Here is a 16490-nt window from a genome sequence, read left to right on the forward strand (position 1 = left end):
AATGGGCCTAAGATTTCTACATTTATGTCCTTATAATTTCCCCCCACTTCTCACTCTTTGAAAAAAATCTCTGCAACAAGAAAAGTCAACTCAAAAATCTGAAATAAAAACCAGCAAAAGTCCTTCATGCCGTTGAAAAGTAGGATCAAAAAGACATCATTCTTCTCTTTAAAAAAATCATCTTCCCATTACAAGGTTGTTTTGAAAAGCTGCAATTTATCTTTACATATTTTATGGGCAGTTACTTTCCAAAACATGAGTACAGTAAATGTTAAAAGATGTAAGATTAATCCAATCAAGCACTAGAGCCCTACAGATATGAAGTTTTAATTTCTGGTGCCATTATTCTGGTTCTGTTGACATGCCAGTGTGCCCTTTCCCACAATGGCAAAAAAGCTGCGGTGATCTTCTACTGGAGTTTCCACCACCAGTATGGGAAATTCCTGGAGGTTTGGGTGCAGTACCAGGGGTGAAGTTTGGAGAGGGAAGGAAACCCAGTGGCCATGTGGTGCCATAGAGACCATGCTCCAAAACTGTCATTTCTCTAATCTAAAGATCAGTTGCAATTCCAAGAGAACTGCAGGCCCCATCTTGGGTTTGATGACACTAATTCCCTAAAGACTTTTGCATTGCCTCATGGATAATTTCTTCTTAGGAATGGATTTGATAGATGACAAGAGTGGGAGATGATTTACTAAAGTTAGATTCACAGTCACTTTCCAAGCAGCCTGCAATCTTTTTTTTTTTTAAAAAAAAACCTCCAGATGTACTGTATATACATGGGATACGATCTGGCAAACAATCACAAACTAGTCATAGTGCAGACTCTCTAGTGGCTTGAGAAAATTGTGACTTCACTCTTGCAAACATTTTGACTACCCATCTGTCACATGGGCAGTACAGTCTTGAGTTGACAGCAAGTGGTAAGTTTGAGTTTGTGTTCTGAAATGAGAGTACACTGAAATAAATCAAGATGTGAGCAAGCTAACTGCAATTATCTAGTCAGATAATATTAAACACATGTTCGGCAGAACTCTGCCTTTCTTTATATGTTCCAGCTCTCAATTCAGTGGAAGCTCCAAAAACTTTCTAGAGACATAAAACCATCCTAAAGGGTACAAATGTTTCTGAGTGCACACACCAGAAACCAATGAATCCAAGCTATACAGTTCATTAATTGTGCATTATTAGTTTAATACATATTTACTACCACAGCCAAACCACTGGTCTCTGTACTTCAAAGCTGGCGAACTATCCTGCTGGCCCCTTGCCTGTTTTGTTTTTTCCCGCTCCACTGTCCAATGATATCTGTTGATTTTATTGTTTTATGATTTTTAACTGTTGTTTATTGTATTCTAAACTGTGGTTTTATGATGTTGTGTGACCCGCCCTGAGCCCGCTTGTGGGGAGGGCGGGATATAAATACAACAAATAAAATAAACAAATAAAATAAAGCTCATTGCAATTGCACACGTCATGCAAGCATGCACACGCATCTTAGGAAACAGCAGGAGTCTCTTACCAGCCAAGAGGTGGCGTTATTTGTCCGACACCACCAGGAGACAAAGGATAGAAGGAGGGGATATCAGGACCCGGAGGATGTCTGGACATGCCTGTTAAAGAGTGGAAAATGCAAAGTAAAATATCAAATGTTATGAAAAAAGAATACAACCATATCCATTTTAACAAATTAAGAACATGGGGTGGGGGGTGGGGGAAAGCAGCTGCATCTTTAGAATATAAACTGCATTCAATGTTCTTTTTAAATATTCCATGTTCAAGATTATTTTACCCCCGTCAGATTATGTGGTTATGTCTAGGAATAATTCTAAATGTTTGTTCTTACCTTTAAAGCCCTAAATAATTTGGAACCAGGTTTTTTTCAACTCCTAAATATGAGTTATTAAGATCTTCAGTGGAGGCTCTACTGTCTTAACATCACCCTGTGAAATGAGGAAGATACGGGAGGTCCTCTCTCTCTTTCAGCACCCATCTCTGCAACTCCCACCTGACATCTGATTACCTGTTGCCTACTCTTAAGTTCTGGCAGTAGCGAAGGAATGTTTATTCTCCCTGACAGTGGGGAACAAGTAATACCTTCCTCTGCACCCCTTTGACTTTTAATTTCTGCATTCCACTGCTTTTAACTATGGCATTCTGCTGTTTTTATTTATGTTGTTGCTTTTATCGTATTCCATCTTGAGAATTTTTTTGTTGAAAGGCAGCAGTGAAATACTCTAAGCGAACAAACAAAAATGCTTTTTGCAGCTTTAACTGAATTACTTCACTATGATATAGCAATAGGAATGGTGGCAGTGAAAATGCAGCAGTCTCTGTACATGGAAACAAAATGGAATTGGTGTACCCAGATGCCAAGAAAATACATTTCTTGGTTACCATTGAGTTAAGTACGTACCCAGAAGGATCCGGGTTTAATTCTTGGTATCTACAGTTCAAGAATCTCATGGTGCAGGTATAATATATATCAGAGAAAGGGCAACAGTAGTATTATAACTTTTTGCTGGGACCAAAGTATCACAAAATAGTGAGTGCAAGTTCCCCTGCACTCTTCATCAGGCTTGGTATTAAATAAATATATATATGGTGGTGGAAGGGGAAGCAGAGAGTAGGATAATGATGGAATGATCATTCATGTCTTCAAAAGACAATTGTTTCATATGAACTGGTTTAAAGCCAATATATAGTGACTCAGTCTTATATGACAATTAAAAAATTAACCATTTCTTACCATAGCCACTGTTGTAAGCAGTGGCGGTAGCAAAATGCTCAAAGTTTCACAGTAGGTGTGATTCAACTCTCCAAAGTTTAGGGTATAATCCTCAAACTATACTCCTCATTTTTTTCATTGTGTTTGGAAGACTAGGAAGATGATTAACCATTGCAGAAATGAAAAAGTGTAAGAAAGGGATACAGCTATTGTTCAGGAAGCTTGCTTGGGATCATGAAAACCTGGGCATAGCTCTGTTCACCATTTTTAAAACTATAAAGGAAGGTCTGAGAGCAATATATGAAATAAGCTTTATTCAAGAAAAATTAGGGGGCTTATGTCTTCCAAGTTACACACATTTGAAGTCAATTCAAATCATGGTGTTACAGTGGTGTTTCAAATGGTGTTCTCAGATGGGGAGGGAGGTGAAGAGTGAGGTTGTTTGAATTAAGCATATTGTGTCAATCATGTATGCAAAACACTATCAATTCAGGCTCCTAACTGCAGGACATCTTGAGGTCAGATTATCTCACATATATTCTAATTTGGCACAATATTGCAATGTCTGTGCCAGGAGCTTTTCTTGCATAGTAATTTCTGAGGCTTATTTAGGAAGCCTGGAGGTTTCATACAAGTCACTGCTGCATAGTGAACAGACAAAGTGATTTTCAGTTCACCTTTTAAACTGAAGCCTGGCTTGGCTCTCTACCAGTATAAGTGCTTCAAAGAATGGCAGAATGATAAATAGAATTGTGCAGATAATTGGGTCAAACTAGGTAAGATCTGTTTTGTGTATGTTCTTCCTCTGTCCAAAGGCCAGATATTTTCAGAGGGAAATAATTTATACCAAGGAAACGTTGCAGAAGGAAAAGGTTAAAAATCTGTGATGGATCAGAATCACAGTGGCCGGAGGTGCAGACCTGTCCAGCCACACATTAATTACAATACATTGCAAGCACCTCATTTATTCCCCCCCCACACACACACACAACTGAAGGACCTTTTTAAAGCAAGAACTGGGGGTGCATCCTCATTACTCAAGATCCTTGTTCAACAGGCTGCCTCTCTCTCTCTCTAAACCTAGCTACCATGGTCAAGCAACAAGGCTTCTGAGACAAGTTTTCTTGGGATACAAATCAGAACAGGATAAGCGCCCAGAGAAAAGCGAAAAGGGATGAACAACTCAAACTAGACAATTCAAAACAGAAAATCAAACAAATGAGCTATCTTGTCTAGATTTTTTTTAAAAAATTAGACAAGCTATATTCTTTAGGCTCAATGTAAACAGTCACCTTTGTTTCACGAAAACTGACATTTCTTCTGGAGCACAAATGGAGGTTTTGGAACCTACAAACTTGGCCACAAGGGCTAAGGGAGATCGCTAGACCCGTCACCTGTAAATGGACAGAATGTTCTTCCTCCTGATTAGGGTGTTAGATGTTTCCAGTCAGGTGAAGAACAACAGGCACCAGCTTTGAAGGTAAATTATATTTAAATTAGACCAGGGCTTTTTTTCAGGGGGAACACGGGGGAATGGAGTTCCGGAACCTCTTGCGGCGCGGAGGGCAATCTTAACTCCCCTCTGTCTGGAGATCAGGGGGCGGGGCCACCAGCCATGTGACCATTTTCTCCGAGGGCAACCCACTGAGTTCCACCACCACTTTTCCCAGAAAAAAAGCCCTGAATTAGACCATCTCTGAGGGGCTGGGATTTACAAACCATAATCTGCTGTTGGGAAGCACTAGGAGTAAAGTACAAGGTAATGTAGATGGAAAGCAAATGTGTGCATCCCATTTTTTTTAGAAAGTAAGTTTCAGCCCTCTAATGTCAAGCCAGGAAGGGTTAACTAAGCCAGAAGAGGAACTAAGTTTTTCTAGAGCCACAGGGTAAAAATCTGTTCCTAAATTAAGGAACTTCTTGTTCTGGGAGCTGTAGGAATTATGCATAGTTCTAAATATTAAGGGACAAAACAGGGACAATAATTATCTGTAAACTGCAAGCATACATGTCCCTGATTCAGACTGAGGCTACATGAAAGGGAGTTTAATCTTTTGGCTTTACTAACCAAAAAACGAGGAACCCCCACATAACTTTTAATCCCGCTTTCATTTACCTTTGAAGTACCAACAGAGTGTGTGTGTGTGTGTGTGAGAGAGAGAGAGAGAGAGAGAGAGAGAGAGAGAGAGAGATTGCGCACTTGCGTGCACGTGCAGGGGCAGCTTCCATTAGCAAAAACAAGTGAGGATTAAAGGTTTAAAGCCCCTCTGATCCCAGTTCTGGCCCAAATCAAGGCTGTGCGCTTGCAGTTTGCTTCAGACCTCACGTACAGCTGTAGGAGGGTCTTTAATGAAATCAGATGGGTAGCTTAAATCCATTACATCAAAGGGTTAATCAGAACAAAGATAACATTCTATAATCAAGGTAACACTGATTGCCACCCGCCCTTTCCTCCCTTAGTACCAGAGCATCTAAGACTGCTTTGAGCTGAAGGATGACATTTTAGGAGATCTGATCTGATCATGGATCTCCCCAACATCTCATCTCGCATTGCCTTCAGATTCCAAGGCTGTGAAACATTTGGGTACAAGAAGTTTGCTGAGGGAGGAAGAATGGGTATATCTTAGAATTGCTTATGCTCTGTTTAAGCATTTCTTCAGCTCTGTATTGGATTTATGCTGGTTTTAAATCTTTGCAAAGTTGCATTTATGTTCCCTGTTACATTATTTATTGAAATGTCATTGAAACTGACCGCACTAATCTCACACTGTGTAATCCGCCTTGAGTCTCAGTGAGAAATGTGGACTGCAAATAAATAAATAAGTAATGATGAATGGACCCAAGCAGAGAGAATTAGGCTCCAGAGCAAGATGCAGCTGGGCAAGAGATCTTTCAAAGGTTCTCCCATATGACATAGCAATGGGTTTAAAAAAATTATACACACACACAAGAACAAGAAAAACGAATGATTTTCAGTTTAAATGTACTGCAAGAATCCCCCGTCTAAACTTTAAACATCAGCTTCTCTGGTTCATGTTTTAAAGGAGCTGGAACACATACAAAGAAGAGTCTATGGAATATTAAAGATGTAATAATTTGCTGTGACATAAGCTTTCATTTGCCACAACCCTGATGTTAAAAGGCATGAAATGATGGGTAGTTAAGGCTTGTCGCTTCTGGGACGAGAAATTCCTGGAGATTTCAGAGTGAAGTCTGGGGAGGGCAGAGTTTGGCGAGGTGAGGGTGCTCAGCAGTGTTTAATGCCATACAGTTTACTTTCCAAAGCAGCCATTTCTCCAGGGGAACATCTCTTTAGTCTGGAGATCAGTTGTAATTCCAGGAGATCTCCAGGCTCCATCTGAAGGCTAGCAACCCTATTAAGTATAAATTCTCTCAGATCAGAGAAAGGGGTAACTGGCCGAGCAACATTACAAAGCAAGTCCAAAATATCAAGTAAAGCAAGAGACAGCTGTGCATCTTGGTGTAAAGCAGAGCATAGATTAATAACTAATCCAATTGAATAAATGCATGAACCAATCTGAGTAGATGTGACCGTTATGTCTAGTAGCCACTAGTGATGAGTAGGCACAGCATATTTTTGTAAACTCACTTTTAAAAAAGGGATAACTACTTTATTTACTGATCTAAGATTTGCTACGAACAAATGTTAAATTTGATAACAAATCACAATAGCTTCAGTAGCTTTATGATAGCACAACCTTTGGCAACCTTTGTCTGGTGTTTGCAACAATGTCCTAGGGGCCTAACCCTGTCCCAGTTTTTATCCTCATTTTAATTCCCAGTATGTGTCCTTTTATCCTCTTTCACTGACAGAACTACATAAATGGCAGAGCATCTTCTTTAATAGGTGGCCCACTGCTGTTTATGGGTTGCATTAGACAAACGCCGACTGTGAGAAGGCATGATCCAGGATGGATTGTAGATCCTTCATGATGTGCTGGGGAGGTTTTACTTGGATCTGTAGGTGATGAAAGACACTCTTGATCCATCTGGTGGGCCTGTCATGGAGTAGGTGACTCCTAGATAATCACCTGACCTTGAAAATCTGTTTCTTCTATTATTCAAGTGAGTACTGTAGATGTCAGCATTTCTGATGCACGTGCAAATGCACTTACATCTTTAGGCTTGGCTGAAGACAATGAACCTTGTGGCGGCAGCTGGAAACATGCCAATAAATTTAGTAGTTAATTGGCTCCCAGTATAAAGCAATTATTGTCAACACATAGCTATAGAGAAAGTGAACATTCCAGATATCCCTTCTTAGAGAATGTCTCCTCAAAGGGCACCCAAAGCAGCTTATATCATTCTCCCCCTCTTCGATTTAGGAGCAGGTCGCTTAATTTATTTTGGGTGTTCCTCAGTAGAGTCTAAAGACTGCCATGCTGGAGAGATTTCCTAGCCTCCCATTTATAATCTGACCCGTTCACAATGACCACTGCATTCCCCTTTGATAGCACTGGACTATGACATCAGAATTGTTTGAGGCTATGGATGGTATTATACCCTGAATGGCTGAGACTATAAACAATGCTGCTTTTTAATATCAACGTGAACATTATGACCCAAGTCAATGGAAACCCCAAGACTGGAATCGTATCAGGAACAGTCCACTCAGAACCTCTCTTGCTGAAGCACCGAGATGACAGCGGAAGTATTTCTTGACTCAGAGCATTAAAAAGCCTTCAGGTCTATGGAGAACTGTATCATCATGTGTACGGATGAGGGAAGCAGAAGCAGAGTCACCAAGACTGGATAGATTAGCAATAGTGCTGGGAGAGTTAAAAATACCACTGTTGTGGGAAGAGTTTGACAAAAGAAAAGCAAAATGTACACTGTAAATGGCATACCCTGTTTTGAGAAGCCAAGTGCTCACTTGTGTGGAGATTAGCTTTATGCAAGGCATTATTAACCGTATCCCATTTTCTGTTCAGGATGCTAATCAGACTGGTATCTGTATTACTTTGTGCTACCACCTTTTGTTTCCAGTTTGGAAATCAAACAAACCAATTATACATGCACACTCAGATTTCCAACTTGAGTGAACTCTTCATGTATAATGGAGTGGACTCTGGCCCATGTAAGCTTATGTCACACAGAGTTTTTGGCACCTCAACAACGAAGAAATTCACTGTTTGTACATTTCATGGTTAGTTTTCGCTGTGATTTTAAAACTAAAAATTGAGAAAGGATATTATATAAATCATAAATATGAAATATAAGCATCCTGGAAAACTTAACTGATCTTATGTAAGTTTTATTGAAAGTAAGTCTTGAGAAATTGTTCTGAAATAAAGCATATAAAAGGAGAAACTGGAAGGGAAGGAGAGCTGCAGTCCAAATACGGAGCAGTACAGGATTTATTAGATTAGGTAAATTGCTGCTTATACATTTTCAGTGGTTCCCTTGTGACTCACAGATTTTGGAAACTTGCTACCACAGAGGATCAGTGGTTAATTAAGAATCATTTTCAGACCTGTAATGGTCACACTTGATATGATTCATATGGCTTCTGATTGTCACTCCAGTTCCGACTAAGCTGCTCATCAAGTTGACTCTTGTGGGTGCCAAGGTCAGTCTTTTGTTCTGGGTTAGTGGGGTTTTTTTGTAGTAGGCTAAGAGTCCCACTGGAAATGGTCCATCAGCTCTCATTCCCCCCAAACATAAAAATGCTACCAACTCTAAAGCCACCTCAAGGATTAAAACTAATCCTAATCCCAAATGAGCCCTATGGTTTTCATGCTCTGCTTAAATCTCATACCCTAAGGAAGCACACAGAATCATAGCCGTAGAGACCATTAAGCCATTGATTTATTTAGTGAAATTACAAATCTTGCTTTATATGAAAAGCTTGATGTTTTAAATGAGAAGTTGTACAAGAGATAATGGATGTTTTCACACGTCTTACCTGCCGCTGGAATATAGCACAAAACACCCAGATTTCTTGCGTAAAATCACGCCAGGAAGACACTGTCACCCGGGAGTTTTGCGCAAAATCGCGTCTTCCTGGCACGATTTCATGCAAGAAATCTGGGTGTTTTGCGCGATGTTCCGGCAGCAAGTAAGACATGTGAAAACGGCCCTAGTCATTTTAAGAGACAGTACAAGAATAGAAGAAAACAGTACTCTCCAAGACCGCACTACACTGTGAACAGAGCATGCTTGAGAAAGCTACCATGCCCTGCTTGCTCCTGAGTAGTTCCACCTACTTGGTTCCACCTACTCCTGTAGCTCCTTTAAAAAAAGAAACATCTGAACTTTGACTCACTTTACTTCCCGCTTCTTTATCTGCACCACGCATAATGCAATGGTCAACACTGTTACTTGTATATCCTCTGGAATTCAAACTATCAGAGCAAATAAACAAGATTTGTGTACTCTTTGCACTGGTTTTCAATTTATCAGCCAAGCCAACATAAGATAGTTGGCATCAGTACCTGGTCTGCTTCTGTTTGCTTTTGGATTTTCTAAGCAAGTACCAGAGTAGGTGAAAGCTAAAAGAAAAGTAAAGGTCAATTTATATTTGTAAATACAGTATTTATTCCTACCTCTGCTTTTAAAAAGGTTTTTAGATAGATGTTGTCTGCAGTACCTCCTGTGTGGGGATGCACCTTGAATTAAAAGAGGAAGACCCATTTCTGTTAACCTACTCTATTTCCTCTTTAGGAAATTGCTTTAGGAGGAACAAAGCAATCTCCCACTGTCTGCCTAATTATGGAACATCTTATGTAATAATGGCAAGGGCTGATCTATTCCATCACATACAATGCCATCAGATGTTATCAATATACACTCAAAACTATACGACTTCTATCACAACATTAAATTACCACTGCCATTAGACATCCACAACAAAAAGCCTGAAACACGTATAACACAATATGCCCAGCAAGCACTGGTATTCTGGTGTACCACCCATGGTTTCAGCTACCTATATTACAAAATAAAGAAAAACCCAGGGGAAAGGTCCAGTTTTAGAAAGCTCTTCTCAGTAGGCAACAATGGTAAAACATCTCGTCAATTGTCTGCCAATGAATCTGGATTAAAACCCATAAGAACTCGACAGATGGTCAGATTTCTCCTCCAGCTGAGAAAGATCTCTCCTGATTCTCTTCTTAGTTCTCTCAAGTGTGCTATTTGTATTTGTAACGTGTTCACACAACAGTGTCTACTGCCTACTTATGCATATGGCTCGTTCTCCTTTTGACTAAGCCTCCCAAACTGAAAATGTTTGTTATGAACACTCAAATATCTGTACTTAATTAACTAGGTCCAGCACAAATGTTTAAGAATGTCAGTATTGCAAAGTTAAATCAACAGTGTCAGCTGTCTGCTTCTCTCTGCTCTCTACATTTTTTTTAACTCTTAATACTCCACCTACACACCATTTCTAATGGATCCCTAAAAGTTGTTGTACACTTTAGCTGCCTTTTTCTTATGCAATAAGTGGCCCCCAAACCAGCCAAACTGCACTTCTTACACCAGCACATCAAGCTAGCAATGGTCCTCCTCCAGTAGTCTACAGAATTCTAGGTATTAAAATATAAACCATGCAGCTCTGTGGGTGATTCTGCACAAGTGGTTTTCCCTGCTTCAGCTTCTAAATGACATCGATTTTTTCTTGTGTTTCCACACGCGGGAAGGCAATCCTAGCAGCAGATTTGAAGCCACTGCACATTTTGTCCGGTTTTTTCCCATCCTGCTTTCCCCCGACTTATTTGTCCATGCTCAGCAGATTAGGGATTTTAATCATGCGGAATTCTTTATCCGATGTTCTCCCCACCCTTGCCCTTTTCTCTCGCCCTTCGAATTTGATTGGCCAATCGTGTTTTCTAAGCCACACCCACTACCCTTTCCCTTTCCCTCTTTTTAAAAAAAAATGTAAAAAAACCGTTGCAACGTTTCTACAAGTCTATGCAGAAACATATCCTGTGTCACATGACAACAGCTGACCAATAACCGGTCCATTTTACAACGCGCCAAATTTGTTACTTGTTGCTTGCTGACAGCTGACAGCTTCTGAGGTAGAGTGAAAGTGTGATGGAGGGACTTCAGCGTTCAACTAGTGGTCTAGGCATTTCATGGAGGGAGAAAGAGACCCTCCTCAACACAACACCTATCACTAAACCACACTGCTCACAAAGAAAGCAGGAAAGATAGATGCGGGGTCATTGGTAACAATTTTCCCTCCAAATGTCAATAGCCAATACTCTTCCACAATATCGGCGGGAAGTGCTCTGGCCTATCCAATATGTTTATTTGATGCAACGTTTATGTGTAGCAACGTTTTGGGGGGGGGGAGATATTAAAAAAATGATGTGCATCATTCGACACTTCCCCCGGAAAAAGCGATGAGGAATCGATTTTTATCCTGTCAAAAATTCCGCATGATGGACTTTGAGCCGATGAAATATGAGAAACAAAAGCCTAATGTGGAATCGGGGAGAAGTGGATTCGTAGGACTCCACCGCGGCATGACTGCTCAGAAAGTCCGATCAAAATTGATCATGCGGAATCCCCCTATGTTTTGCAGTCAGAAAAGTCAGATTTTACAGTATGTGAGAAAAAAATCTGCATTAAATTGTCCTTCCCATTCAAGCCAGAGTAATTCATATGCACAGAGAGAACATAGCCATTCACACCTTTGGCTCTTTCCTCAATCTACAGAGTTCCAATAATCTGTTTCCTAACCATTCAATGCCCTGGAGTATAGCTTGATTCAGAGTTTCTCATATCTTCCCTAGACACGTTTTATGAAAAATTTAAAAGGAAAGTCGATACTATCAGGATTTCACGTATATACCATCAGAATCAGCTTTGCTTGATCATGTTTTGGAGGCCCTGGTTATTTCACTAGGCCTTTTAAATGTAGGTTGATTCATACTAATTTAGCATTCCAGGAAGAGAAAGAAATCAGAGTACAACACTCATTTTTATTTATTGACTTATATATAGCCCGCCTTTCTCAGTGAGACTTAAAGCAGATATGTCAATATGAACTATGACTAAAACATCCCATAAACAGGGTTACAATAGTTAGTACAGACTATACGTATATACATATACATATATACACACACACAGTCTGTCCCTATAACTTCTTCAAAGTATTTCTCTGAACCATTGTGATACAGAACAGCCCTCCAAACTGCATAAAAAGCTCCTGAATAATTCAGTCTGGCATATTTATGGAAAGCCAGACTAGTGGGATCCTTTCTAACCCTATCGGGCAGGCCATCCCTCAAAATGGGGGCCACAAAGAGAATAAATACGCACAGACAATTGTTGATTTTGCCCATTTCCAGAAGGCCTTATTCCAATGAGCAAAGGTGATGTGGTGGAACATAGGGAGAGAGGCAGTGCCATAGATAAAAGGGACTAAGGCCATGAAGGGCTTGAATGGCTATTTAATATAAATTTTCTTCATAATATTGATACAGTACATAAGTATGTGCAAGATTCCAAGTTAACAGGGCAACAGAGGGCTAAGCTAAAGCCAGGGTCACAAAACTGTTTTTCCTCCCTCAGACTAGTTCTCCCTTCCCTCAGATAAACAGTTTTTTCAAGTCCAAATTGATCTTCAACTGACTAGCCATTGAATGTATAGCAATGCTGCAAAATTCAGGTGGTTGCTCATATGGCAGATAGGAAGCTGCAAGCAGGACCCTCTCACAAACCAAAGTTTCACAGAGATTCCACCAAAACTAGGAGATATTTCAGTTAATACAGCTATAGGGGCAAACAGATATTTCCTCTTACACGTATTAAAGCCTAGGTGGGTCCAGAGCTTCTCTTAGAAAGGAAGGGGATTTAAGGAACATCTCTACCAGCTGTGTAAGATCCAAGGTGAACTTCTGCTTTCCGTTCCCGTTGCATATATCAAAGCCTAAGAGTGACATACAAGCCTTTGGTGCAAACCAAAGGGCCCTTTAGCTTGTTGCCTGTGGCTTTGAATGTGCTGTCCCCAGGGATACAGGACTAGGGGTGAGCAATCCAGATCTGGGATTCAGGGGGAAAGTCAGATTTTTGCCTACCCAGCTAAATCCAACTTTCCAGGTTCAGTTGGGCTAAGTTGTGACAGAGTCCCCTGCTTCAGTTTGATCTGGGTGGAATTCTCTGTTTTGACATTACTCCCTCATTTGATATTGGTCCCCTTGATTCACTTTGATTCTGGGGGTATTCCATCCATTCCCTTGCTTCAGTTTGGTTGTGCTGGGCTTCCTCTTGCATTTGGGAATGTTCCTTTGGCCACTGGCAACCTTGCCCCTGTGCGTTTCTGCCTCAGAGCCTGCGTGGAAATGTTTCCGCCATAGAAAACAACGGAGAGTAGCTGGGGGCACCTTGTTCAGGAACCCCGGTGTCCAATATTCTTGAAACTTGAGGGGTCTTTATAGAATAGTCAGGAGTAGGTGGTTCCCTGCAAATTTGGGGGAGTTTTCTTGAAAAATGCCACATCCAGCCTCCTGGATAGCCTGCAGATAGTTTTTTCCCATCGGGAACAATGGAGAGTGGTTGGGGACACCTTCAAGGGCCCATAGAATTGGACCCTGGAGTACAATCTTCCTGACACTTGGGGGGACTTTAGAGGACAGTCATGAGTAGGTTCCCAGAAAACGCCTCCCAATAGTTTTCCCCATAGAGAATAATGACTGAATAAATCTGGGATTCTCTGATCTGTCTTAAATAGATCAGAGAATCTTCCCTGTATTTCAGGAATCTCAGGGTTGGTTGTTTTTTTTGAGATTCCTGAAACCTGGATTTCCCAGAATTTTTTTTCTTTTTGGTGAACAACCCTATCCAGGACCATCCCAAGTTACAATTTCTAGTTCTTCTATTAAAATTATATTTTGTAAGCCACCTTGGGTCCCCACTGGGGAGAAAAGTGTGTGTGGGGGAAATGCCTAAATAACTAACATTTTTAAGCTGTCATCGTATTTTTCAGCTCAGTCTCTGCATAATGCCACATTCTTGTCCAAAGAATTTCAATTGATAGAGATTACCGGCAAAGCACACTAGCTCCAAAACCATTTTGAAATAAAAGCTGTAGACCTGCAAATCCTATAAACCAACAGGATTTTAATCTGACCTAGCTCCTTATTGTTGTGGTCCTATGAGAAGTCAGTAAGTGGCTCAAAATTACTCTGAATGTGCTTTAAAAGACAAGCAGGAACTTTCAAGGATTTATGGGAGTCACTGCATTTCCCCCTGTATCATCTTCCCCACCCGATTTCCTCTTTCTCTCCTCCTAGCAGCCTCCTAGCATGCTCTCCTTTCCCCCTGCTACCTTCTCTCCTTCCCACTCACTAACTGACCTTTCTTTTATCCGTCCCTCCCAGTCTTCAGGTTTATTATTTTGTACTTCATTTATACTCCATCTTTCTCCTCAGTGGGGATATTTAAAAAGCTTACATCATTCTTCTCTCCCTACAACAACCCTGTGAAGTAGATTAGGATGAGAGTAATTAACCAAAGTTCACCCAATAAGTTTCCATGGCAGATTGAAGATTTGGACCTGGCTCATCCAGGTCTTAGTCTGAAACTCTAGCCCCGACACTACTTTGGCTCTCAGCAGTTTTCTCTCCTTCTCTTCCCCAGCAGGCTCTCCCTGGGAAAGTTGTGCTATAGCAAGTCACTCAGGTGAGTTGTGTGGTGGCTGCTGCTAAGTCCAGAAGAGTTGTGTGGCATCACTTCATCCAGTAGCCACTGCCTCACCTGGGCGAATTGTGCATATTGCACGCCTGGCCCTGGCTCTGATGAGTTCCTCCCTCCAGAATAGGAGGAAGGAGAGCAGGAGTGGAATGGGTGGCCAAAACAGCCTGGGGAAGTGGGAAGGGCCCTCTTGGGCTCTCTCTCACTGCCTTTTACTGATAGATACCAAGATCTGAAGGCTGATAATATTGTTGTGATTGTGTAGTAGCCCCTACAATCACCACCAAAATCTCAGCAGGCAATCATTTCTTAAATGTGCAGGCACTGCTCCTTTTGTTTCGGATGGTTTTAATCCCCCAGTTATGGAGAGTGCTGTCAAGTCAAAACTGACTTATGGCAACCACCGGTGGGGTTTTCATGGCAAGGGACTAACAGAGGTGGTTTGCCATTGCCTGCCTCTGCAACCCTGGTCTTCATTGCAGGTTTCCCATCTAATTACTAATCAAGGTTGACCCTATTTAGCTTCTGGGATCTGACACTGGCCCTTTTCACACTGCATACCTACTTCCAGAACATCGCAAAACGCAGTGCAAAAAACATAGAAGATAGCGTCTTCTCGCAAGAGTTTTGCGCAATGTCACGTGAGTTTTGCGCGACATTGCGCAAAACTCTCGCAAGAAGATGCTATCTTCTGTGGTTTTTGTGCTGCATTTCACTATGTTCTGGAAGAAGGTATGTAGTGTGAAAAGGGCCAATATCAATCTTGTCTGGTCTATACAGGTCAAGCCAATCCACTAGTATACATCTATTTTGTAAATTTTAGATTTTTCTGCTAACCTAGGGCTTTTGTCAGATTTATAGAAAGACTCTTGTCTGTTCATGGTTCCAGTGTTTAGATTTAAGTATCAAAAACTGGGGTCATGTTGAGAGTTAGATTAATTTTGTGTCAATATTTAATGTGAGATTTAGTCTTAAACTGAACATTTTCAATCAGGAGATTGAAATTTAAGATTTAATATTGAAATATGAATTAAGATTAAGAGAAGGTGACATCATCCTCCTTATTTGTTTGAAGAAACAGCACCAACACACAGCTACTTCAAACTATCTGTATTGCAATACTTTGGTACAGCAGAGGATGCTAAGGACATACATAGCAGTTTCACACATTTCGTAAACTATGAAGAAAATTGAGAAAATTCAGGTATTTGGCTTTTTGATTTAAAAAAACCTTTAGAACAGTACTAAAGTTAAATAATACTACGTTGAAATAAAATACTAAACAATACTAAAATGAGAGTCTCTCTACACTTGATGCATTACATGAGGACGCTCAAGTCAAGGGAGACACAATGTTAGCCGGGAAGGGTAGTTAAAAAGACAGAGCCGAAGACTCTGTCAGTTTCACCTCCCTAGAGCCTGCAAAGATCATTCCTCAGAGGGTTTATTTATTTCATCTTTACCTCCTAGAAGCTCTGACAATTTCTCCTCAATTTCTGAGAGGAGGAAATAAACAAATCCTCTGAGGAGTGATCTTTGCAGGCTCTAGAGAGGTGAAACTGAAAAAGCTATCTACCCTTCCCGGCTAACACTGTGTCTCCCTTGACTTGAGCATCCTCGTGTAATTTGTCTTGTGTAGAAAGAATCTGAGTTCCCTCAACGTTGCAGAGCTCATATCAAAACATGAATGTCTGTTGTGTTAACATATTTTCAATTGCTGTAATAAATGAAGTTCTCACCTTGTTTTGAGTTGACATCTGAGGGAAGGTGTGAAGGATGCGTCCCTGGAGAAAAGTGCTCATCACTGTAGGTGATAAGTGGGGTGAGAGGATGAACCGCGTGGGAAGGCTGCACCACTGGTACTTTGTTTGACTACAACAGAAAACAAAAGCATTGGTAATCACTGGGTATGTGCAAGCGCACATATTTTAAAACAAAGGTCAGCATATTCATTTTCAAATTATATAGACCAGGATCTGCTTTCAATTACTGAGATAACACTCACATAAGAAAAGTGTGGCACACAGTACACTGTGTAGCATGCCGCTCTTCAGTTCACGACACTGGGCCCCTCTTACATTTTTTCCACAACTTGCAA

At 40.8% G+C, this 16490-nt stretch overlaps 1 protein-coding gene across 2 annotated transcripts in view; it reads right to left on the reverse strand.

Annotated features, from left to right (window-relative positions):
• Nucleotides 1–16490, reverse strand: part of LEF1 (lymphoid enhancer binding factor 1) — a 122093-nt gene that overhangs the window by 33033 nt on the left and 72570 nt on the right. For both annotated transcript variants that reach the window (XM_054990545.1, XM_054990546.1), the window contains exons 5-6: nt 16132–16264; nt 1523–1613 (exon numbers count right to left, since the gene is read on the reverse strand). In XM_054990545.1, coding sequence (XP_054846520.1) covers nt 1523–1613; nt 16132–16264 — 224 coding nt within the window. The remainder of the gene's footprint in view (nt 1–1522; nt 1614–16131; nt 16265–16490) is intronic.

Source organism: Eublepharis macularius, chromosome 10, assembly GCF_028583425.1.
Source record: "Eublepharis macularius isolate TG4126 chromosome 10, MPM_Emac_v1.0, whole genome shotgun sequence".
Classification (NCBI taxonomy): domain Eukaryota; kingdom Metazoa; phylum Chordata; class Lepidosauria; order Squamata; family Eublepharidae; genus Eublepharis; species Eublepharis macularius.